Below are 19309 nucleotides of genomic sequence, written 5' to 3'. Positions count from 1 at the left end.
GTCCAGAACTGGAATGTTTGAACGCTGAAAGATCTGTGTTCATTTGCATGCTTGCTCAACAGGACATTTCCAACAAGTATTTATTATCAGTTCTGGTTAAACACCGAGCCAGGTGCTAGGGAGTGAAGCCAGCTGACACTACAGATGCTGCGATCGAGTGAATGCAATTTGTGTCTTGCTTCATGGCATTCTATCTTTTGCTAAAAATGATTTGGTGGTGAATCATATTTACAAGACAAACCAGAGCTTAATTGGTTTTTAAGTCTCCTGGTGGGAAGGGAGAGCTTCGGAACTTTTAGGATAAAGCTGTTCTATTCTGCTGCTGTGGCAGAAATCAATGGGAACCTGATGCTTTCCTTATCGGCTCTGTCTCCCTGTCTTTAAACAGGGGTAGCTCCATTCTTCTGACTCTCCTCTTTTACCCTCAGGCCTTATGATCCCAATCACCACTGCACAGGCCCCTGCTCAGTGATGAGCATCTTTGACCAGTTGGGGTCTCTCCCTGAATTGTTAAAACATGGACATGGAGACAGGTCTTTCTTCCTTAGGGGCCCCCAAAGGCAATGAGGTTCATGTAGAGTTGTCTGCTAGCAGGCTTCAACCCCCTTCTCCCCACTCTGTGGAGGAGACCTGTCAATCACGAGAGGATGAGGTCAACACACAGAAACACAATTAGAGTCAGATGATTTGTGAAGTCCCTGAAATCTACTCCACTGTGGCCAAGTTATACGGCCCAATAAATGTGTCCATTGTTTGTGTGGTACTAGTAAGAGAGTTGTGATTAATGTAAACTCATGTGATTCCCATTAACAATTCATAACTGGCAACCTAAGCAAAATCGAGCAGAAGATAAAAAGGATAGGCACTACCATAGTGGACTTCCCATGTCAGACTCTTGCTGGTGAAACAAATAAGCCACTCTGAAACACTCACACAATGAAGCAGCCTTCAAGAATATGAAGTGTTTATTTACAACAATTATTTTTATTTTGTTTTAGTATATTAAGTATATTAGTAAACTCAATTCCCCCACGGATTTGTTAATTCAACAGTAAAAACAAACACAGTAAACCCCCTCCCCAAAGAAAAAAAATCAGACAGAAAATTTGTTAGAAGTAAGGGATACATCAGATACTTCAGACTCTTCAAACAGGGGGTTGCTTCTTCCCGCTTCCTTTAAGTCTTCTGTCTTCACAGGGTTATTAAAATGTAGAGTAAGGTCACAAAGCAGTAACTGGGAGAGCTCTGAGTAAAACAAAATAACAGCAGATAGATTACAGGACACAGGTCATGAATAACAGCTTTTTCCTTATTTAGTTTTTTCAAAAGATTAATGATTAAACCACAATTCAGGTGTGCCTTAGGTTTATACACTACACAACAGGCATGGTATAAAAGTTGGCTGACATACTCTTTAGGCCCAACTAGTCAGCGATTTTCCTATGCTGTAACTTGATTTTTGCGAATTTGATTCATACATTTTTAAACTTATTTTTGTTATACATAGTATGAAGAATCAGGTGTACAAGTCATGTTACAAAAAATAGTTCTCATTATGTGTTGCTTTTGTTGCTTCCTATCTGATTTTTGTGTGCATGGCGGGGTGGTTAAGTAGTTTATTCCCAAATCTCTAAATGGCATTTTTTCTAATTTGGGGTATCATCTGCTGTGGCTCAAGAAGATGGGATATAGCTCTTTCACTCAATCCCTACTCCCCCAACACACTTAGAGGACAGTTCCTGGAGCTCAATATTTAATGCTTAAATTTTAATTGCATAAATATCTTTCACAGCTGACTCTTATAAGTAGGACATCCTTTCCTGCAAGTTACCTCCCAACCACAATTAGTAATTGTGTTCTACTTCTTTGTTGTTCGTCGGGAGCACATTTCAAAGCCTTAGCTAAACCACTGCTGCACACCTCTGCTCTCCTGGAGCCTGCAGGTACGCTGCGCTGAGCCCACTGCTCTCCAGGACTGCTGGGCTGCGGTCTAGGGAGCTCCCTTCACCGCGATCCCAGGGACTCTGTCCACCCTTCCCTTCTGTGGCCTGGATCTTTTTCCAGAATTTCCATGTCTCTCTCTTTTGGTCTGCTACCTTGTTTGGTGCAGTACAGGTTCAGTAGCCTCCAGGGGCAAGGGGAGGCGTATAAGTCTAAAAATTTCTCTTTATATACTAATATCCATTATGCAGGTTAACTGGCTATAAAAATTTGAATGGAAACTATTTCTTCAGATTTCCAAAGGCACTGCTGCACTGTTTCCTCACTTCCAGTGCTGCTATCGAGAAGTTTCCTATGATACTCAGTCTCTATCGTCTCTTCAGCAGTTTGTCTGATCTTGTTCTCTCAGTGTTCTGAAATTTCACAATACCGTGCCCTGGGGTGCATCTATTTTCATCCATCGTGCTGATCTCTTCCATTACAGAAATTCATGTCCTTCAGTTCTGGGAAAATTTCTCAAGATTGTCTTCAATGACTTGTTCCTGCTCTATTGCCTGCATGCTAATGCTACCCAGTGCTGGACTTCTTCACTGATCTTGTCCCTCTTCCCCACCTGAACTTTACCTCTCTGTTGTTCTACGCTATACCCTCGGGCAATTTCTTCACTTTCCTTCTCAATATTTCTAGAGTTTCACTTCTACTTTCATACTTTAATATCCAAGCACTCCTTATTCCCTAAATATTTGTGTAGTATCTTATTTCTTTTTAACAACAGCATCTTCTCCTACTTCTGTGGATTAACGGTAGTTTCTTCAAGTTTTATCTCCCTTTAGGAACTGCTTCTCTCTCATTGATTTCTAAGTTTTGTTTTTCATTTTTTCTGCCTTCCTTAAATATCTGTTATGCCATAGTTTTGGGCTCATATTGAAGAGCATGATAATAAAAAGAACTGGAAGCTCTATGCTCAAGTATCTACTCTGCCAGATGATATCTCTGGATTATTTTATTGGGGGAGTCTTTACTTCGTTTCTTTAGGTCTTTCGTCTTAGGTGGGTCAAATTCCTAAAAGAAAAAAATCTGTTTTAAAGATATAAATCTGGCTACAAGTGTTTTAGGGGGTCTAGGAATGTGGAATGTAAACTTTGTCTTAATATCCTATTTTCAGTACAATCCTCTCCCTCAACTCTGACTAGTGGCTCCAGGAAGAGATTCTTTGTTTTAACCATGAGTTTGCTGTCACAGAAGGGGGATGCTTGTCCAGTTCAGACGGTGGAAGAAATCTTAGGGATCTATATTTCTTAACATTTAACTAGTGTTCCCAGTATCAGCTCTGCTTCATCCTTATTGCCAGACAATTCCAGGGTTGCCATGTGTTGAGTGTTGAGAGTTTATTTCTTGGTTTTAGCCAGTCACTCCTGCTAAAGAGTTCTGAAATTTTTGGACATCGGGGTTTAGACTTATCTCTTTGCTTCCCTTTGTATCTGTTTTGTTGTTATTATCTTTTAAACCATGTAGATTTCTGTCTCTTTAAAATCACTTGAATTTTAAAATCAGGTCTACCACTGACAAGACGTTTGACCTTGATAAATTAACCTACTTTCCACATCTGTCATTGCCAATGTTGATAATTCCAATCTTATACCAACCTTACAGCATTGTTATTACAATTAAAATCATTTTTGTAGAGTTCTTAGGAGAATGCCTAAATCATGTAAAATTCTGTCATCCACTGACATGATTATTTTGAGTATAAAGTGAGTATAAATGAAGTGTTCATTTAGTCTTTACAGAAATTTAACCTCCTAGTCTAAGTTCCCACATATACTAACTGCCTGGCCTATACAACTTTTCAGGAACATGTTTATCATTTTTATCATCCCTATTTTACTTCATGAATGTTTCACAAATAAAATCAAATCTTGGAGTAATTGAACACCTAATTGTTTCAAATGAGTGCAAGCATCCAGAACCAATTGTTTATTTAATAAAAATTTCCAAGAAGCCATTATATCAAGAAACTGTGTTGAGTACTAGAAATACTCTTAAGGAGGTTCCAGTTGGGCAGGGAGAGAAAAAGTAAGTAGACATACAATTACAACACAGTGTGACAGGTTATAGGGAAGGGTAGAAGGGAAACATACCAGGTGAAAAACAGCAGTGTAAGTAACCTCAACTAATAAGTAGCAATTAACCTAGTATGGAGGAGGTGGGGTGCAGTAATGGGATTTCAGAAGGCATATGTGTTAAGGCACAGACACAAACTAGGTGCATGGTTATGCAAATAATTCAGTATGGCCAAAGCACAGAACATGCAGGGGAAAAGGGATGGAACTGGAGAGGGAGACAGATCTCAAAAGGTTGTACAGTCCATTCTGGGAGTCTTGCACTTTATCCTGAGGACTTGGTGAATCAATGAAGGTTTCCAGAAGATTTTCATTTTAGAAAGAGAATCTTCACCTAGTATTTAGATTAGTTTTTGAGAGGTAATAAAAGTTAATCAGATTTCTTTTCAACAAACATCTCAGTCTTTGTTAATATTCACTGTGAATTTGTGAGATACATAGTAAGCACTCCCTCAACTTATTTGACGATCAGAACATAGACTGTTTCAGTGCACATCATCTATTAACATCTCTTGAGACAGCAGGGTTCACAGACCTAAGTCTGGGAAGTGATACCCTAAGGAGAACGTGTGGAAAAGCTGAACAGGCACTCACTATCTGGTGCCTAACTAACATCCGCTCCCTTCTTCTTCTTGGTGGCACAACTTGGTTCCATTTGAAGTGCTCCTTTCCCCAGCTCCAGCAGTGCATTCTAACTGGTCCAAACCGGTCTTGGCAGTCCCACTGCCCTTGGCTTTGGCTGCTGTAGGGATCCGCATGTGATGCAAATCTGGTCAATGAAAGGAAAGGGGAAATGTGCTGCAGGGATCTGGGGAATGCTTAGATACAGAGACAGACTGAGACAATGTCTGTGCATGGTCACCTCTGAAGGTAATGCCCATGAGTGTGAGTGACAGAGTAAACATGAGAAAAAAGAGGGGAAAAACCTGGTCTAACGAAATCTTTAAGTGTCTGAATTAACTTTAGGGATGCCCTCCATTAGATCTCATTATTCTTTATTGCAGAAGTCATGCTAAGTTGATATTTTGTTACTTGAAGCTCAAGGACTCGTAACTGACACAGGATATCTATAAATATTCAAGAGTTCTAAGAATAATAACTATACATTCACTGTAGTTTTCATGGTTAGAAACAGGACCCAGAGGTAAAAGGAACAGGGGAACAGATTTCAGCTAGTCCATAAGAGGAACTGTCTAAAACAGAGGGGTTGACTGGTGAGATATGGAGTTCCCCAAGACAAGGAATGTTTGCTCAGAGATAGATTATCCCTAGAAATATTATATCATGGAAATTTTACACACCTAAGATAAAAAAATGGAATATATTTGTGAGGTTAGTGACTAAACATGACTTATAAGGTCTGCTGTGACTCTATGAACCTGGTTAAAATGAAGAATCCTTAACTCACAGAATCAAAATTATTAATTTGGAATGAACCTTATGAACTTAGTAAGAATTCAATAAAGACACACTTTTGTAGAATGTGACAGAGTCACTGAATGGTGTGCAGGAGGAGAGGAAGAGAGGTAAATCCAGAGGTTAGACAACACAAGAAGCTTGTTAGTGTCAGGGAAAAGAACATGGGTCTACTTACTCCTGGGTCAATGCTCAAACCTAATTCATTTTTACAGATCTAATACGGATTGTATTGTCAACATTTCCTAATAGAGGAATCCAACACAAATTAGCTCTACCATTTATTTTATAACATGCAAACATTTTAGTGATTTCATACTTACCTTTCATCTTCTTCAACTCCAAAGAGATTGTGTTAATATCTTTAATCATGGCTTCCACCTTTTGCTTATGATCAGTAACATTATTCTTAAACATCTGATTTTAAAAGAGAAATGAAAATGATACATAAGCCAGAAGTATTTATGTGTACTTTAAAAATACTTGAACTTGGGCTGGGGAGATAGCTCAGCTGGTAGAGGGCTTGCCTCGCAAGCACAAGGCCCTGAGTTCAATCCCCAGTACTGCAAATAAATAAATAAAAAATGTATATTTATTTATTTATATATATATACTTGAACTTTCAGTATTTCTAAAAAAAAATGTTATTTCAGAACTGATGATACTTCATTTTTAGGCATAGTATCTGGCTTCATTAGTTAGACTTCTAACACGGAAAGGCATTAATCTATTTCATAATATTTTTCCAAATGAAAACAACTCCAACTGGAATTCTTGGAATGAGTTTTTCTTCTTCTTTAATCAAACCATATCCACAAGATGGGGCCTTACAATTGAAACGAAGATGGCCTCTTTTCAGAAAGCGCGACACTTGTATAACACTTGATGATTTAGCAATCGTGTAACATCTTCTGTGTTTATGTAAGTCAATGTCTCTAATTTATTCTTGAATGACAGGATCCACTTATGACTTAAGTACAAAGTAAAACTCAAAATAGGATCTGATTATAACTCATTGTCCAAGTGGATGACAAAACGGCCACGTTAGGTACAAGTGTTAGGGCAGCACACATTTTAATATGGGTTAACTGAAGTGTATAAATCAACCCATTACCATGTTATATAGTCAGTACCTTACACACTCAATCCAGTCAGATACAAGTATAAAGACTAACCTTCAGCCCTTCAAATGTCTCTCAAAATGACTAGAAAAAATAAACCAGGATTAGCACGCATCTCCTCCAGCAGTGTGCAAGCTGGGCAGTTAAGGGTCAGACTTTTGTCCAAAATAATGAAAACAAACTCACCTTTAAATCAATCCTTGCCACTGCCTTTTCCTGAAACAGAGGAATTCATCCAATTTCACTCACTTCAGAGACACTGTAAAAGAAATAGTTTTGTTTTCCAGACATCAATCAGTAAAATACACTTCACATCCACTTTCAAGGCGCTCTGTGCTAAAAAGGGAGGATCAACAATCTTACCTGGGCGCGCCAAACCAAAAGATTAAGGTTTGAGGACAAGGAAACACGATTTTAAAAAGGAAAGAAAAAGTCAATAAAGAGGGAGGGTAGGGATGAGGCGGGGGAATTAAGGAACTTCAAAAGCAAAGAATAAGTGTAAATAACTAAAAAAGCAGGAGTGAAACTAAGTGGGTAGCGAAATGCCCAACTGAGCGGCTTCCGCCCAGGGGGTGCGAGTGTGTGTGGGGGGGGGGGACACACAGATGGGGGTCTGGATCCCTCCGCACAGGCCCGGGCCAGGAGGGTCTGACCTCCTCCGGGGCGCTGGACCACCCCGGGGTGGTGGGGGTGTCAAACAGTTAAGCCCGGAGGCGAAAAGTGGAGCAGACGGGGTGGAGCGAGGCCAACATGTCGCAGACCGAGGGAGGCACGCAGGCCAGCGGAGCTCAACGGCAGCCAAAGGCCACCCCGGCCTTCCCAGCGCCCAACGGCCGCCGCGCCCAGGGGGCGTGGACGGGTCCCCAGCTTCCCCTCCTGTCCCGAGAACGAGGCTGCGGCCCTGGCCCGCGGACGAGGGGTCACTGGCCACCTGCCAGCCCTGGCCCTTCTGCCCGCAAGGAGCCCCGGCGAGGCACGCCCGCCCGCCCGGTGGCTGGAGAAGGAGCCTGGAGACCGTGGTCGTCCTCGCCGGCAACAGCGCACAGGTTAAAAACCCAGTGACCCGGCCTGCCCACCAGCGCCGCCCGTCCTCACCAACCCGGCCAACCGCCACCGAAGTTGTGACTGGGGGATGCGGCGAGCCGGCCAGGACTGTGAAGCCGGCCTTCCTGATTGGTCGGCCGGCTGGCTTCCTAATTGGCTGGCTGGCTGGCCTGGGACTTCCTGATTGGCCGACTCTCCCGCCTGGGGCTTCCTGATTGGCTGACTCTCCTGCCGGGGCTTCCTGAGAAGTGCAGCTTCTGGCCTCGTCACCGCGGGGAAGGTTCTGGAAGCCAGGCTGTGAGTGAAGCCCTGGGTAGGAGAGTTGCCGACGCTTTCTGCGTGGAGGCGACCAGATTCTGGACCGCAACTGCCTGGTTCTGAATCCTATTCCACCATTTGTTTAGCTGCGTAGACACAGGCAGGCTGTGTAGCCATTCAGCCCAGTGCCCTCATCTGTCCTATGGAATGAGAAGCTGCCTTTGTTATTTTGAGAGTTGAGATAATTCCTCAAAAGTGCTTGGCACTGTACAAGTGCCCCATAAATGTTAGTATCATTCCTCTAAATTTTTACAGACGAGTGAAGAGTAAGCTGAGAGGTACAGTGGTTTCTTGCCAAGTGGAGAAGCTGGGATCCAAGCCATCTCTTCTTGATTCCAAGGGGAGACTCTGTCCCTTCAACCCTTGGTGCTGACCCACAGAGTTTACGTGGTGCCCTGGGTTATTGTCTAGTCTTGGTGAGGAGCTTTGATCTCCTCCAGCATCCCATGCTAGGAAGGTCTTCACCTTCTCTAAACCTCCTCTGTATACACAGTATACAGTATGTATATATGTATGAACCAGTGCTTTGCTGACAAGCCATAACACAGCCTGTTATTTATTTTATATTCATTTTAACAATGAAGAATTTGTTACCTAATGCAGAGTTAGATAGATGAGACACACGGACTATACGGGTATTTTCCAAATTTTACTCAGGGATGGTCAGAGTAATGACTGACAAAAACTTGTAGTACTGACATTGCTATTATTACCTACACATTTGAAATCTACTTCCTTTGAAAGTTTATTTTAAAATTTGTGAGTCATCAGTGTAAATGGAATGAAGCATAAACAGCAGGTTACAGGGAAAATAAAGAAATAATGAAATAATGAAAATAATTATTTAAATTTAAATAATGAAAATTTAAATTTAAGTAATGAAAATAAGACAGTATTTTAAATAGTTAGATGAGCTTGCCTCCTGATGGATCTTTGTTAAAATAGGGTCTTATTGTTAGAGAAGTGTTAAAGGCAGTCTAGGGAAAACTGAGACTTTCTTCTGAATAAAATCAGGAAGATTTTGAAAGAGGAATAGCTCTCCCTGTTCAGGTACATGTTGTTAATGCCTTTGTGTCATATGCAGATATACCTTGTATCACTAGTGGGACACATCCCCTGCTTTTTAGAATTTGGGATTCTATAGTCTCCAATAATTCTACCCTTCTAAGACTTCTTAGTTCTCAATGTGCTGTATGTGCCTTTCAAAATTCCCACAGGCAGCTTCTTGAATCAACCCTACCCAACTATGCAGTTTCACACCAGCTTCTGTGACTGTGTGTGCCTCACTTAATAGTTTAAATTTGGTGGAGTCTGTTTATGTGTGTTTCCCCTAATGCTCTGAGTGCCGAGTAAGGTGTTAAAAGGGCTCAGCAGAACAAAACTCTTTGGATACTCACTGTGCGTCATATATAATGTCAGAAGTTTTAATTTTCTGATAACTCAGAAGTTACTCTCATCCCATTTATATGGCTAAGAAACTTAATCTCAGCTCAGTTCCTGCTCAAGGGTTCAAGACCAGGAAAGGACAGAACCTTATGCATCCTATCTGTGTGATTCTGGGTCTTTCTATTCTTTTCTCTACAATATGTTGTCTTGTAGACCAGAGTATCACTGCCTTGGGCTGAATTGTGTGCAGGGTCTCAAATTCATTTGCTGAAATCCTAACCCCAAGTGTTTCAGAATGTGAATGTATTTGGAGACAGGGTCTTTAAAGAGGTGATTAAAATGGAGGTGTTAAGAGTTGGCCCTTGTTATGGTTTAGATGTGGTGTCCCCCAAAAACTCACAGGTGAGACAATGCAAGAAGGTTTAAAGGAGACATGATTGGGTTGTGAGAGCTAACACAATCAGTGAGTTAATCCCCTGCTAGGGATTAACTGAGTGGTAACTGAAGTGGTAGGGTGTGGCTGGAGGAGGTGGGAATCAGGGCGTGGTTATGGGGTACATATATTGTATCTGAAGAGTGGAAACTCTCTCTCTGCTTCCTGATGATGTGAGCTGCTTCCCTCTGCCAAGCTCTTCTGCCATGATGTTCTGCTTGAACCCCAAGGAATGGAGCTGGCGTTCTATGGACTAAGACCTCTGAAACTGTGAGCCCTCAAGTAAACCTTTCCTCCGCTATAATTGTGCTGGTCAGATCATTTAGTCACAGCAGAGAAAAAGCTGAGTAAAACAGCCCTAATCCAGTCTAACTGGTATCCTTTATATGAGGAGGAAATTTGGACATGCAGAGACTCCAGAGTGTGTGCACATGGAGTAAAGACCATGTAAGGACACACAGGACAGGACGGTGGCCATCTCCAAGTGATGAAGAGAAGCCCCCTGCTGACACCTTGATCTTGGACTTCCTGAGAAGCTCATTCTACTGTTGCAGCACCCAGCTTGTGGTGTGTTGTTACCACAGCCTAGCAACCTGAAACCACCTCTCTTGAGATGCTAAGTGAGTACATGATAGCTTACAGATGTTTTGAATGTCATAGATCAGAGAACTTAAAAATGCATGTAAGACTGTACACATAAGCATACCAACGTGGGGTGACCCAACATTTATTTTCTGAATGAAGGGCATTAATGATAGAAATAAAACAAAACTGGCATCACTGTTTTATAAAAGCAAGGGTACATAAAAACAAAAGGGAAAATAAAAGTAAGCATACAATTTGGGAATAAGGCCAGTTTAACAAAAAACTTACCAGATGTATCCTTTTTCCACTGCTTTCTTATTTTGATGCAGACAAAAGCAAACTTCACCCCAAACCTACATGATTTCCCATGTGTGTTTGGAAGCACCCTGTAGATAACAGCAGAAGAAAAAAGGCTATTTGGGAGAAGTTGATTGAAAACAGTAGGTGACTGAGTCTAGCATTAGGACTGAGGAGCCTGAAGATCACGTGATGATGGGGGCTGGCTTGGGGAGACATGGTGTCCCAAGCTCCCAAGCACAATGAACCGTTTCATGAACAAACCAAGAATTTTCAGGAACTGCCACTGCCTAACCCATGGCTAGAATCCACCTTACCAGACTCTCAGAACTTTTCGTGGGATCTAAAGTCCTTTCCACCCACCCAAAAGCACCAATTTTTTTCTTATAGATTCAAATGACTGCATCTGAAACAGGACATCATTAAGCTGTTTATTCATAAAGAAGGATCAACTTTGTTTTTCTTTTAAATAATTGTTATAAGAAAAAAAAAACAGATCGAAAACTCGGGGGAAAACTATAATGTATTTCCATCCATAAAATTGTCTGGGAGCAATGATGACTACTTATTGTCATATTTTACCTCTTTAAACAACTATACCTCTGTCCTTTTGTTTTTTTCCCTAAGAAGATAAAACTTTAAAAGCATGATGTGCTACTTAATGCTTGAGACTGTTATAGTTGAGACCCTAAAAAAAGATCTGTCTTCTTTAATCAGTTTGAGAATACAACAGTTTACTGGAACCCAACAGGCATTGGGTTGCAGTTGTTGATCTAATGCTAATTCAGTGAAGGAGATTAAAAGGCTGGTAAATTCCCCCCTAAAGAGAAAGGCAGTTATCAAAACAGGCCCATTAAGCGTTTTATGGAGCCGAGTCTGTGCCTCAGTTAGCTTTATTACAAGTCCTGGACACAAAGTCTTGGTTTCCAGGAAAACAAATTGAGTAAATTATCTCACTTTTTCCACTGGATCTCAGGGCTCCCGTTTCCCTCCTCTGCCTGCTCATTATCAATTAAAAGCACTGGCCTGTGTGTCTAAGGACCTGCTACCTGCCGGAGCACCAACTCCCTTCGAAACAAGCCAGGTCTACACAAATCTGGGAAGCAGCAACCCCTGCATGTACTTGGATTGTTACCTGAGAAGCACGACCAGTGTGGAAAGATCAAAGACTCCTCTGTACTCAACCAGTGATTTCCCCCGGCCAGCCACATAAAGGAAGCAAGGAGCAAGCAGTTGGCAGCCTCTGTGATCTCAAACGAAAGCTGGATTTGCTGCCCACTGCCGTCTTCTAGTAGCTGATGTGACATTAGACAGTCATGTCCTTTCTCTCCAGGAGAGAAAAAACACTTCTGCAACACAAAAAGATAATACCAAAAATCTACCTTGCTCCTAGGTCAGCTGAAGTGTTTTCACCACTAAGAAAGAAATTAGAGTTCTGTGTCAGCATGTCCCTCTAAATAGGAAGCTCGCCAAGTAGGGTTGCCAGAAAAAAAAAAACAAAAAACAAAAAAAACCAAACAGGACATGCACTTAAATTCAAATTTTGGAGAAATAACAATTGTTTTGTGTAAGTTTGTCCTGAATGTCCTGTGGCACTCAGATTCAGATATAACCCCACAGCCTGCCAGTTGCTAAATGTGGCGTGTTAACCCCACACGCTTCCGCCAGGAAAGAAGAAAAGCAAACAACGTGAAGCCCTGGGATTCAGTAGGTTTGGAAGCCTCGGGACGCTGAGGCTTTCCAAGGTCATGTTCAGAACAGTAGATGGAGGCACTTACTGTGTCCGCACGGGCTCTCCTCTTCCGTCTTGGTGTTCAAGACAGCGACCGACAGACACTGACCGCATTCAGCGAGGCACTGAGCTGTCACACTCGCCTGCCCGTCTTTTTGTCTGCAATCTGCTTGTGCTTTGCTTTTAGATGATACCTTCATCCAGCAAGGCCTGTTCATGACACAGGTTGGGTTTATTTCCAGAGATCCGCCAATCAGAGAGCACAGGTCTCTGTCCCACATAAAAAATGTTTCTAATTCTATTATGCCAGCCAGCCAGCCCCCAACAGTACTCCCTGTTTATTAAAGGCATAGCTCCTGATCCAAGGCCCTCTGCCTGGAGCACGGCCCCGCCCCCACACCACCTGCTCCTCAGCCCGCCTTGCCTTGAAGAATGAGTCTCTATGAAAAGACATACGACACGTTTATGAAGTCAGTCACACTAGAATGTAAGTCTGCACTCACCTTTCCTTATGAAGAAAGGAGTGTGTGTGTGTGTGAAGGCAAGTGTGGAAGAATTTCACCAAATGTTAACAATCACTATTAGCATTTTTGATTATGAGGCTTAAGGGGGATGTTATTTCTTTGTGTTTATTTATTCAGCCCAGCTACAATTTTAACCCCAACCGCATCTATTTTATCGTCAGGTCACTTCTCAGTGGGGTCTACCCATCACCTCAAAGCAGAACTTCTCAAGCTTTATGCTGTACGATAGTACTCAGGGAGTTTGTGGAAATCCAGATTTGGGGGCCCACCTCAAAGACTGCTTTAGCAAATCTAAGGTGGGCTCCCTAAATTTGTACTTTACTCCTCCTTCCCTTGGACCCCAGGTGGTCTGTGTGTCCCTCGTGAAGAACACTGCCTTCGGCTTCCTGGGTATCTGCAGGCCTCAAGCACCGGAACACCACTGAAACTCACCTTGGCTCTGAGGCCAGGATTCAGTGCATTAAAACTAATTATATAATTTTAGTTCTAAGTAAGGCCCACTTAATGAGGGGGCAAAGTGTGTGGGGTGCAGGGCCTCCCCTGGCCCAGCAGGGTGTGCTCCGTTCTCTCAGGTGGGGAGGAGGAGATGGGTGGACCAGCCTCATTTAAACTTAGGTCTTATTTCTTCTGTTTCCTTCCCTGTATTTTATTTTAGTTCTTTGGTCTCTAGTTTTATTTGCCATCGTAATGGAGAGTGTAGGGCTAGAAACTGATATATGTCTATTTGAAATGTACATTCTGTACTCAGAACTTTCCCACCTCTGATGCCTGGACATCAGCCCCTGCGGCCTGAGCTGCTTGCAAGCACGTCCTTACTGGCTCCCTGCGGAGACGCTTGCCTCCTACGATTCTCTCCATACTACCAGAGAAGCTTTTGAACTTGTCAGTTGGATCACGTCCTTCCTTCCGTCGCTCCAGTGGTCCCCAGCACCTGGAGCAAACGCTGCCCTCCTGCCCTGGTTGCAGGGCTGCGGTCCCTTCCCTCCCTCTCCTTTCAACCCTAGTCCAAACCAATGGTGGGTTCGCAGTTGTTTCCTTCGGAGCCTCCGGGGGCTTCTTTTCATGTTTCAGGGCACATCTTCTAAGATCAGTGCTGTCTTTGTTTCGTGTGATACCTGAGTTAGTTGGTAATGTTGTTGAGCATTTTGTTCACTCTCTGGTGTGGGTTTCAGCCATCTCTTACTATGATGTGCCTCCAGTGAGGGAGGGAACGGATTGTCTTCTCCACCACCTACCCCGTACCGACCCCAATTCCTGGCACAGAGTACTTGCTCCAAATGTCTGTTCAGTAGCTGACTGAAGAAATTGAGCACGGTCGTAGTGTCTTGGATGGTCAGAGAAACCAAGGTGTGCGTTGCCCCTGACTTCACCCTGCAGGACGCTCAGCAGAGCTTTGGTAACAGAAGCCACATTTTCATGCTTCCTGAGCCCCTTAGGGGGGGCATTTCCAGGGTGGCCGGGAAGGAGTGGATGGGCTGTACCAAGCCAGACACAGCAACCTAAACCAAGGGCACCCTGCTTCATTCCATCTGTTTTCTGATCCTGGAGCATCTTCCAGGGGTCCACTAGCACAATAAAGCGAACCCGCAGCTGTTCTGGAAGACCGCATCAGGCCCCAAAGCTTAAAACAGCCTTGGAGGAAGGATTGCGGAACTCTGGTCTTTGATAAAAGAACTATCTCGGCTGTGGGTCATCATTTGAATAAAAATCAAATGACTTAGGATCTGTCCAAAATGAAGGATGTTTTAATACTTTGTGTGTAAAAACACTGATATTTTGCTTCGTTTTTATTAAACAGATTTTATTATTTTTCCAAATCTTGTCAGCATAATCATTTTACGGGTGGATGAAATATTTAGCCCTGCCGCTGCAGGAGTTCTTTCACAGCAATTACCTTGTGGCACTTTCCCTATAATTAGGTTTTCGCCTAGGATTTTTCCCTGGGTCTGGGTAATAAATGAAATATGACCAGAATTTAAATTTGTCAATTACAAGCAAGTGTAGTGCGTAAACACACAACAGAGCCATGAATTCCAAACCACAGGCTGCGGCTGGGGGCAAATGCTCGGAAAATTAAAATGGAGATAAAACTACTGACTGGCAAGCTGAAAGTGGCCCCCAAAGAAAGCGAACCTCCCCTGACACTGGGGCATGGCTCCACCCAATAGTGTGAGCTCTTGATTACCAGTTGTGTAGTGTGAAACAACTCCGGAAGCAAGCGGTGGATCCGCATTAAAGTAATCTACACCGGGCTCTGCCCTCCTCCCTGTGAGTTCTGTTGGAAGACACTTCACATGGTTCTGGACGTGGCGGGCTGGCGTCCACTGCACTGTATGACCTGGTGGTGTCTGAGCTGCTTCGGGGTTGACAGATTTGGGGACAGAATCTGCTGTCTCCTGGCCCGACTTCTACTTTCACTGACTGGACTTCAATAATTGCTCCTGGGGGGCCCTCTGCTGACCATCTCTTGCAGAGGGGAAAAGAGTTTTCACTGCTGGGAGACTCTGACGTAGCATCTGTTTCATTAGAACACCACCAAACAAAGGGCACGTTTTTTGAACTTTCAACTCTAAGAGCCTAGGCAAGGAAACGGACGCCTGCTTCTGCAGCCTTACTGTGCACCATGGGTTTATTCATGCAGTGGACCTTTCTCCAGTATCTCTTGTGTGTCAGACACTTGCCAAGTTTTAGGCACATGGTGGTAAATCCAAACCCACAGGTCTCTGGTTATTTCAGGAGTCACTCCGGTGGACTGGAGGAGACAAACCAGATTCACAGTTCACACAAAGAGAGCCCTACGCTGCTGGACAGCAGGGCATGTTCTGAGAATGGGTCTGTAGCTGAGTCTTTGGGGTTTGGACATCACAGGGTGACATCACTAGGTATCCTTATGAGGCATGTGGTTGTGAATGTTGAGAGATGATTCAATTAGACACTGTGATGGTGCGAGGCATGTCATGAGGGGGTGTGACACGGACAGGGTGGCTCTCACAAAAGGCCCCCTGAGGAAGAGACTTCTGGGCTCCCAGGAGGAGGGGAGAGCATTTCAGGCAGAGGAACCGCTCGCTGCAGGGTGCTGCAGCCGCGGGCAGCCTGCGGACCTGAGAGCCCGAAAGAATCAGCAAGGCTGGAGCACGGAAGCAAGGGCAGCCCAGGAGGGAGGAGGCCTGAGAGGAGACGGCCCGGGGGCGTGTAGGGTGTCAAGGATGTGACCTCGAACCTCACTCCTGACGGACACCACTACGAGCTCTCACGGAATGGTGGTGGTTGACACAGACTTATCTGTGGTGTAAAGAGACGACCCTGGCTTCATGACGCAGATCATAGTGAAAAGGGGGAAAGAACAGAGAAGAGGTGTCCAGGGAAGCTTGTGTCACAGTAGCCCACATGACAGGTGACCACACCTTCTTCAAAATGGTGGCAGAGGAGATGGAAGTGAGATGGTAACTGCTATGTACATTGTGGTTTTTCCCATATACAGACAGACCTATGATAAGGTTTAATTGAGTGAAGTAAGAGATTAGCAGCAACAATAACAAAATAGAATATTTAAAATTGTATGTAGTAATAAAAATTATTTAAAATTTCCAAATTGCTTATTTCTGCAATTTTTACTTAATATTTTCTGATCATGGTTGACCACAGGTCATTCTGTGTTCATCAGCTTTCTGTCACTATGACAAAATACCTGAGATGAATAACTTAAAAGGAGGAAAGTTTTATTTCGGCTCCCGATTTCAGAGATTTTGCTCGCTGGCCACTGTTGGCTCTGTTGCTTCGGGCCTGTGGTGAGGTCGAACATCATGGTGGGGAGCATGTGGTGGAGGAAAGCAGTCGCCACAGGCAAACAGGGAAGGAGAAACAGAGGCAGGAGACAAGAAATACCCGAGGGCAGATCCCTAGCAACCTAATTCTTCTACCTAGGCCCACCACTTAGAGTTTCCACCACCTCCCAATAGACCATTAAATCATGGGTCCATCAGTGGACTTAGTTCATTAAAGAGGCCAGAACCCTCATGATCCCATCTCTTCCCAACAGACCCACCTCTGAACTCTGCTGCCCTGGAGACCAGGCCTTTAACACCTGAGCTTTGGGGGACATTTCAGATCCCAACCATAGCAGCCACAGAAAGGGAGAACACAGATAAGGGGCGACTGCACTCAGCTGGTGCCTGGCTCAGAGGGAGGACAAAGCATGTTTAGAAGAACGTTGTCACTGGCCTGATTCTCTCCTGCACCAAGACCACACTTTTGGGACTCAGGCTGGGATGCTCAGAAAGGACGTTCAAGGAGGAACCAAAAGTTTCCAGCAGCCTTGTGGGGTTGAAAGAACACAGGCTTTGGATGAAGTCACAGGGCTCTCTGCACTTCAACGCTACCTCTACAATGTATGAACTCCGTATCCCACAGGTGCTTATCCTACCCTTCAGTGCCCTTGTGTATAAAATGAGGATAACTTGGTATTTACCTAGCAGTGCTGTTGTGAAGATTGCATTTGATCCTCTGTGCACGGAACTCGATACATTCATATGCGAATCTCTTCTTTGCGGGAAAGAAGAAGTTGCTTGGCAGGTCCAGAAAGTGGCTGGGGCTGGGAACTGCTCTCCACTTGGCCTTAAAGTTTCTGTCACTTGCTGAAGCCTCTTCCTGTGGTTGATTCTGGAATGAGGAAAGAGGAAGTTGGCTCTCTGGGGGTCCCTGACAAGTTGACAGATGTCCCCAAGGCAGCTTTCAACAGAGAGTCCTTTATTATTATTATTATTACTCTTTGTGATTTACAGTGTGTGTCTACAAGCCTCTGGGCACAATCATGGAGCAGGAATGGAATTAATAAATCAGATCTGCTTCCTGCTTAATTCATGGCTCTGACAAAATTAAAAATGGAGACAGGTGGGAAAGCATAAGCAAACAGCGTCCCAAAGCCTGGACGCTCAGGCACAGGGGCCTTTGGGCAGAGCACCACCCAGCCAGAACAGCAACTGGAGCAAGAGCTGCAGCTGTCTGAAGAGATCAGAGGAGCCTGGAGACTCCCAGGAAAGCCACACATGCTTCCAGGCCATGCCCGTTTGACTGAAAAACCTCAGGCCTCCAGGGTCACCGTGCAAGGGTGCGAACTCCAGCTGCACACTGCCGAATTTTGTAAGCTTGACCAACTGACTAAAGGTCACACAATTGATTATTTGCATAAGTGGATGCAGAAGCAAGTCTGATCCCAAGTTTGGTGTTTGACTACTACATTGTTCATGAATGTAGCCTGTTGTAGTTGCTTACATACATATTGCAGAACTATGAAGTCCTTCAAATGAATGCCTAGTATACAGGAGTAGCTTAATAAATGCACATGGCAATATTATCATCTGATTTTCAATAATTTGAAACAATTTTATTATTCACTGGAAAAAGCATTTTGGAGAAAAACATTTAAGACTTTCATGACTCACCACATTCACTCTTATGGCTTAGTGCTGTAAGGAGGTGGTGGAACCTTTTGGAGGTGGGGTCTCTTGGGAAGAAGTTAGGTCATTGGGGACTTGACCTTGAAGGAGATATTGAGACCCCAGCTCTTAATTTCACTCTCTCTGCTTCCTGGCTGCCATGAGGTGAGCAGCCTCTTCTACCACGTGCTCCTGCCATGATGGACTGTACTACCACAGGCCCAAAGCAACATGGCCAACCAACCAGGGGATGAAACATCCGAATCCATGATCCAAAACCTTTTCTCCTTTTAGGTTGTTTCTCTCAAGTGTTTTGTCACAGTGATGGAAAGCTGACTAAGACATTCATAATATAAAAGTAAACATCCACATGTCATGCTGCCTCCTTAGTCTCATTTTCCTCCAAGGCCATGAGATCCTGGGTAAACCCTCACATCACACCGTAACAACTAACATTTTTTCCCCCATTAATCAATTTCTACTTTTCATAATGAAACACAGATTTGATTTCCTTAGGACAATTGTTCCATGTACTGCTGAGTCAAGAGGTGGTGAAACAGGGAAGCGGACATTGGTGGGGCCCCTTTTCTGCATCTTAAGGACAACAGGGTTCAGGTACTCCCCTCAGCAAAATGTAACCTGGCCATGTGTCACAGGTTGACCTTCAGGGTGCTTTTCTTAGTCCAGCCAGCAAAAGCCAGAAGCCCCTGGTGCTGTAAAGCCCCTATGTGTCCTTCTTCCACCAGGGCCAGGTCCATTTGACGGGCCGTGAATATCATTTCCGCATTTCTAGGCTTTTGCCTCATCATAATCTATTTATTGCTTTTAATTGTAAATTTCTTTCTAGTGCAAAACTGAAACCTTTCACCATAGAGAAATGATACATGGTTAGGAGACTGGTATGTTTAATTTGATTTGAACATTAAAGATACACGTGTACTAAAACATTGTACG

The 19309-nt window shown here is 43.7% G+C and overlaps 1 protein-coding gene across 1 annotated transcript; it reads right to left on the bottom strand.

Annotated features, from left to right (window-relative positions):
- Positions 1-975: 975 nt before the first annotated feature.
- On the bottom strand, positions 976-12598 carry C6H5orf58 (chromosome 6 C5orf58 homolog). Its single transcript, XM_047555278.1, has 6 exons — positions 12443-12598; positions 11800-12013; positions 10656-10753; positions 6788-6860; positions 5804-5897; positions 976-1245 (listed from the first exon to the last, which is right to left on the bottom strand). Exons 5-6 carry the CDS (start codon positions 5895-5897, stop codon positions 1094-1096), a joined length of 246 nt encoding a protein of 81 aa, XP_047411234.1. The 5' UTR covers positions 6788-6860; positions 10656-10753; positions 11800-12013; positions 12443-12598; the 3' UTR covers positions 976-1093.
- Positions 12599-19309: the final 6711 nt, after the last annotated feature.

The sequence above is a fragment of the Sciurus carolinensis genome, chromosome 6, assembly GCF_902686445.1.
Source record: "Sciurus carolinensis chromosome 6, mSciCar1.2, whole genome shotgun sequence".
Lineage (NCBI taxonomy): Eukaryota > Metazoa > Chordata > Mammalia > Rodentia > Sciuridae > Sciurus > Sciurus carolinensis.
The sequence above is the reverse complement of the archived record's forward strand: the minus strand, read 5'-3'. Positions and strand labels throughout refer to the sequence as shown.

Bases quoted from the DNA above. Each gene is read 5' to 3' on its own strand.
- C6H5orf58 (XM_047555278.1), bottom strand. From the start codon at position 5,897: ATGTTTAAGAATAATGTTACTGATCATAAGCAAAAGGTGGAAGCCATG. The intron at 1,246-5,803 runs GTAAGTATGAAA...TGTTTTACTCAG, and splicing joins GGAGTTGAAGAAGATGAAAG to AGCTCTCCCAGTTACTGCTT.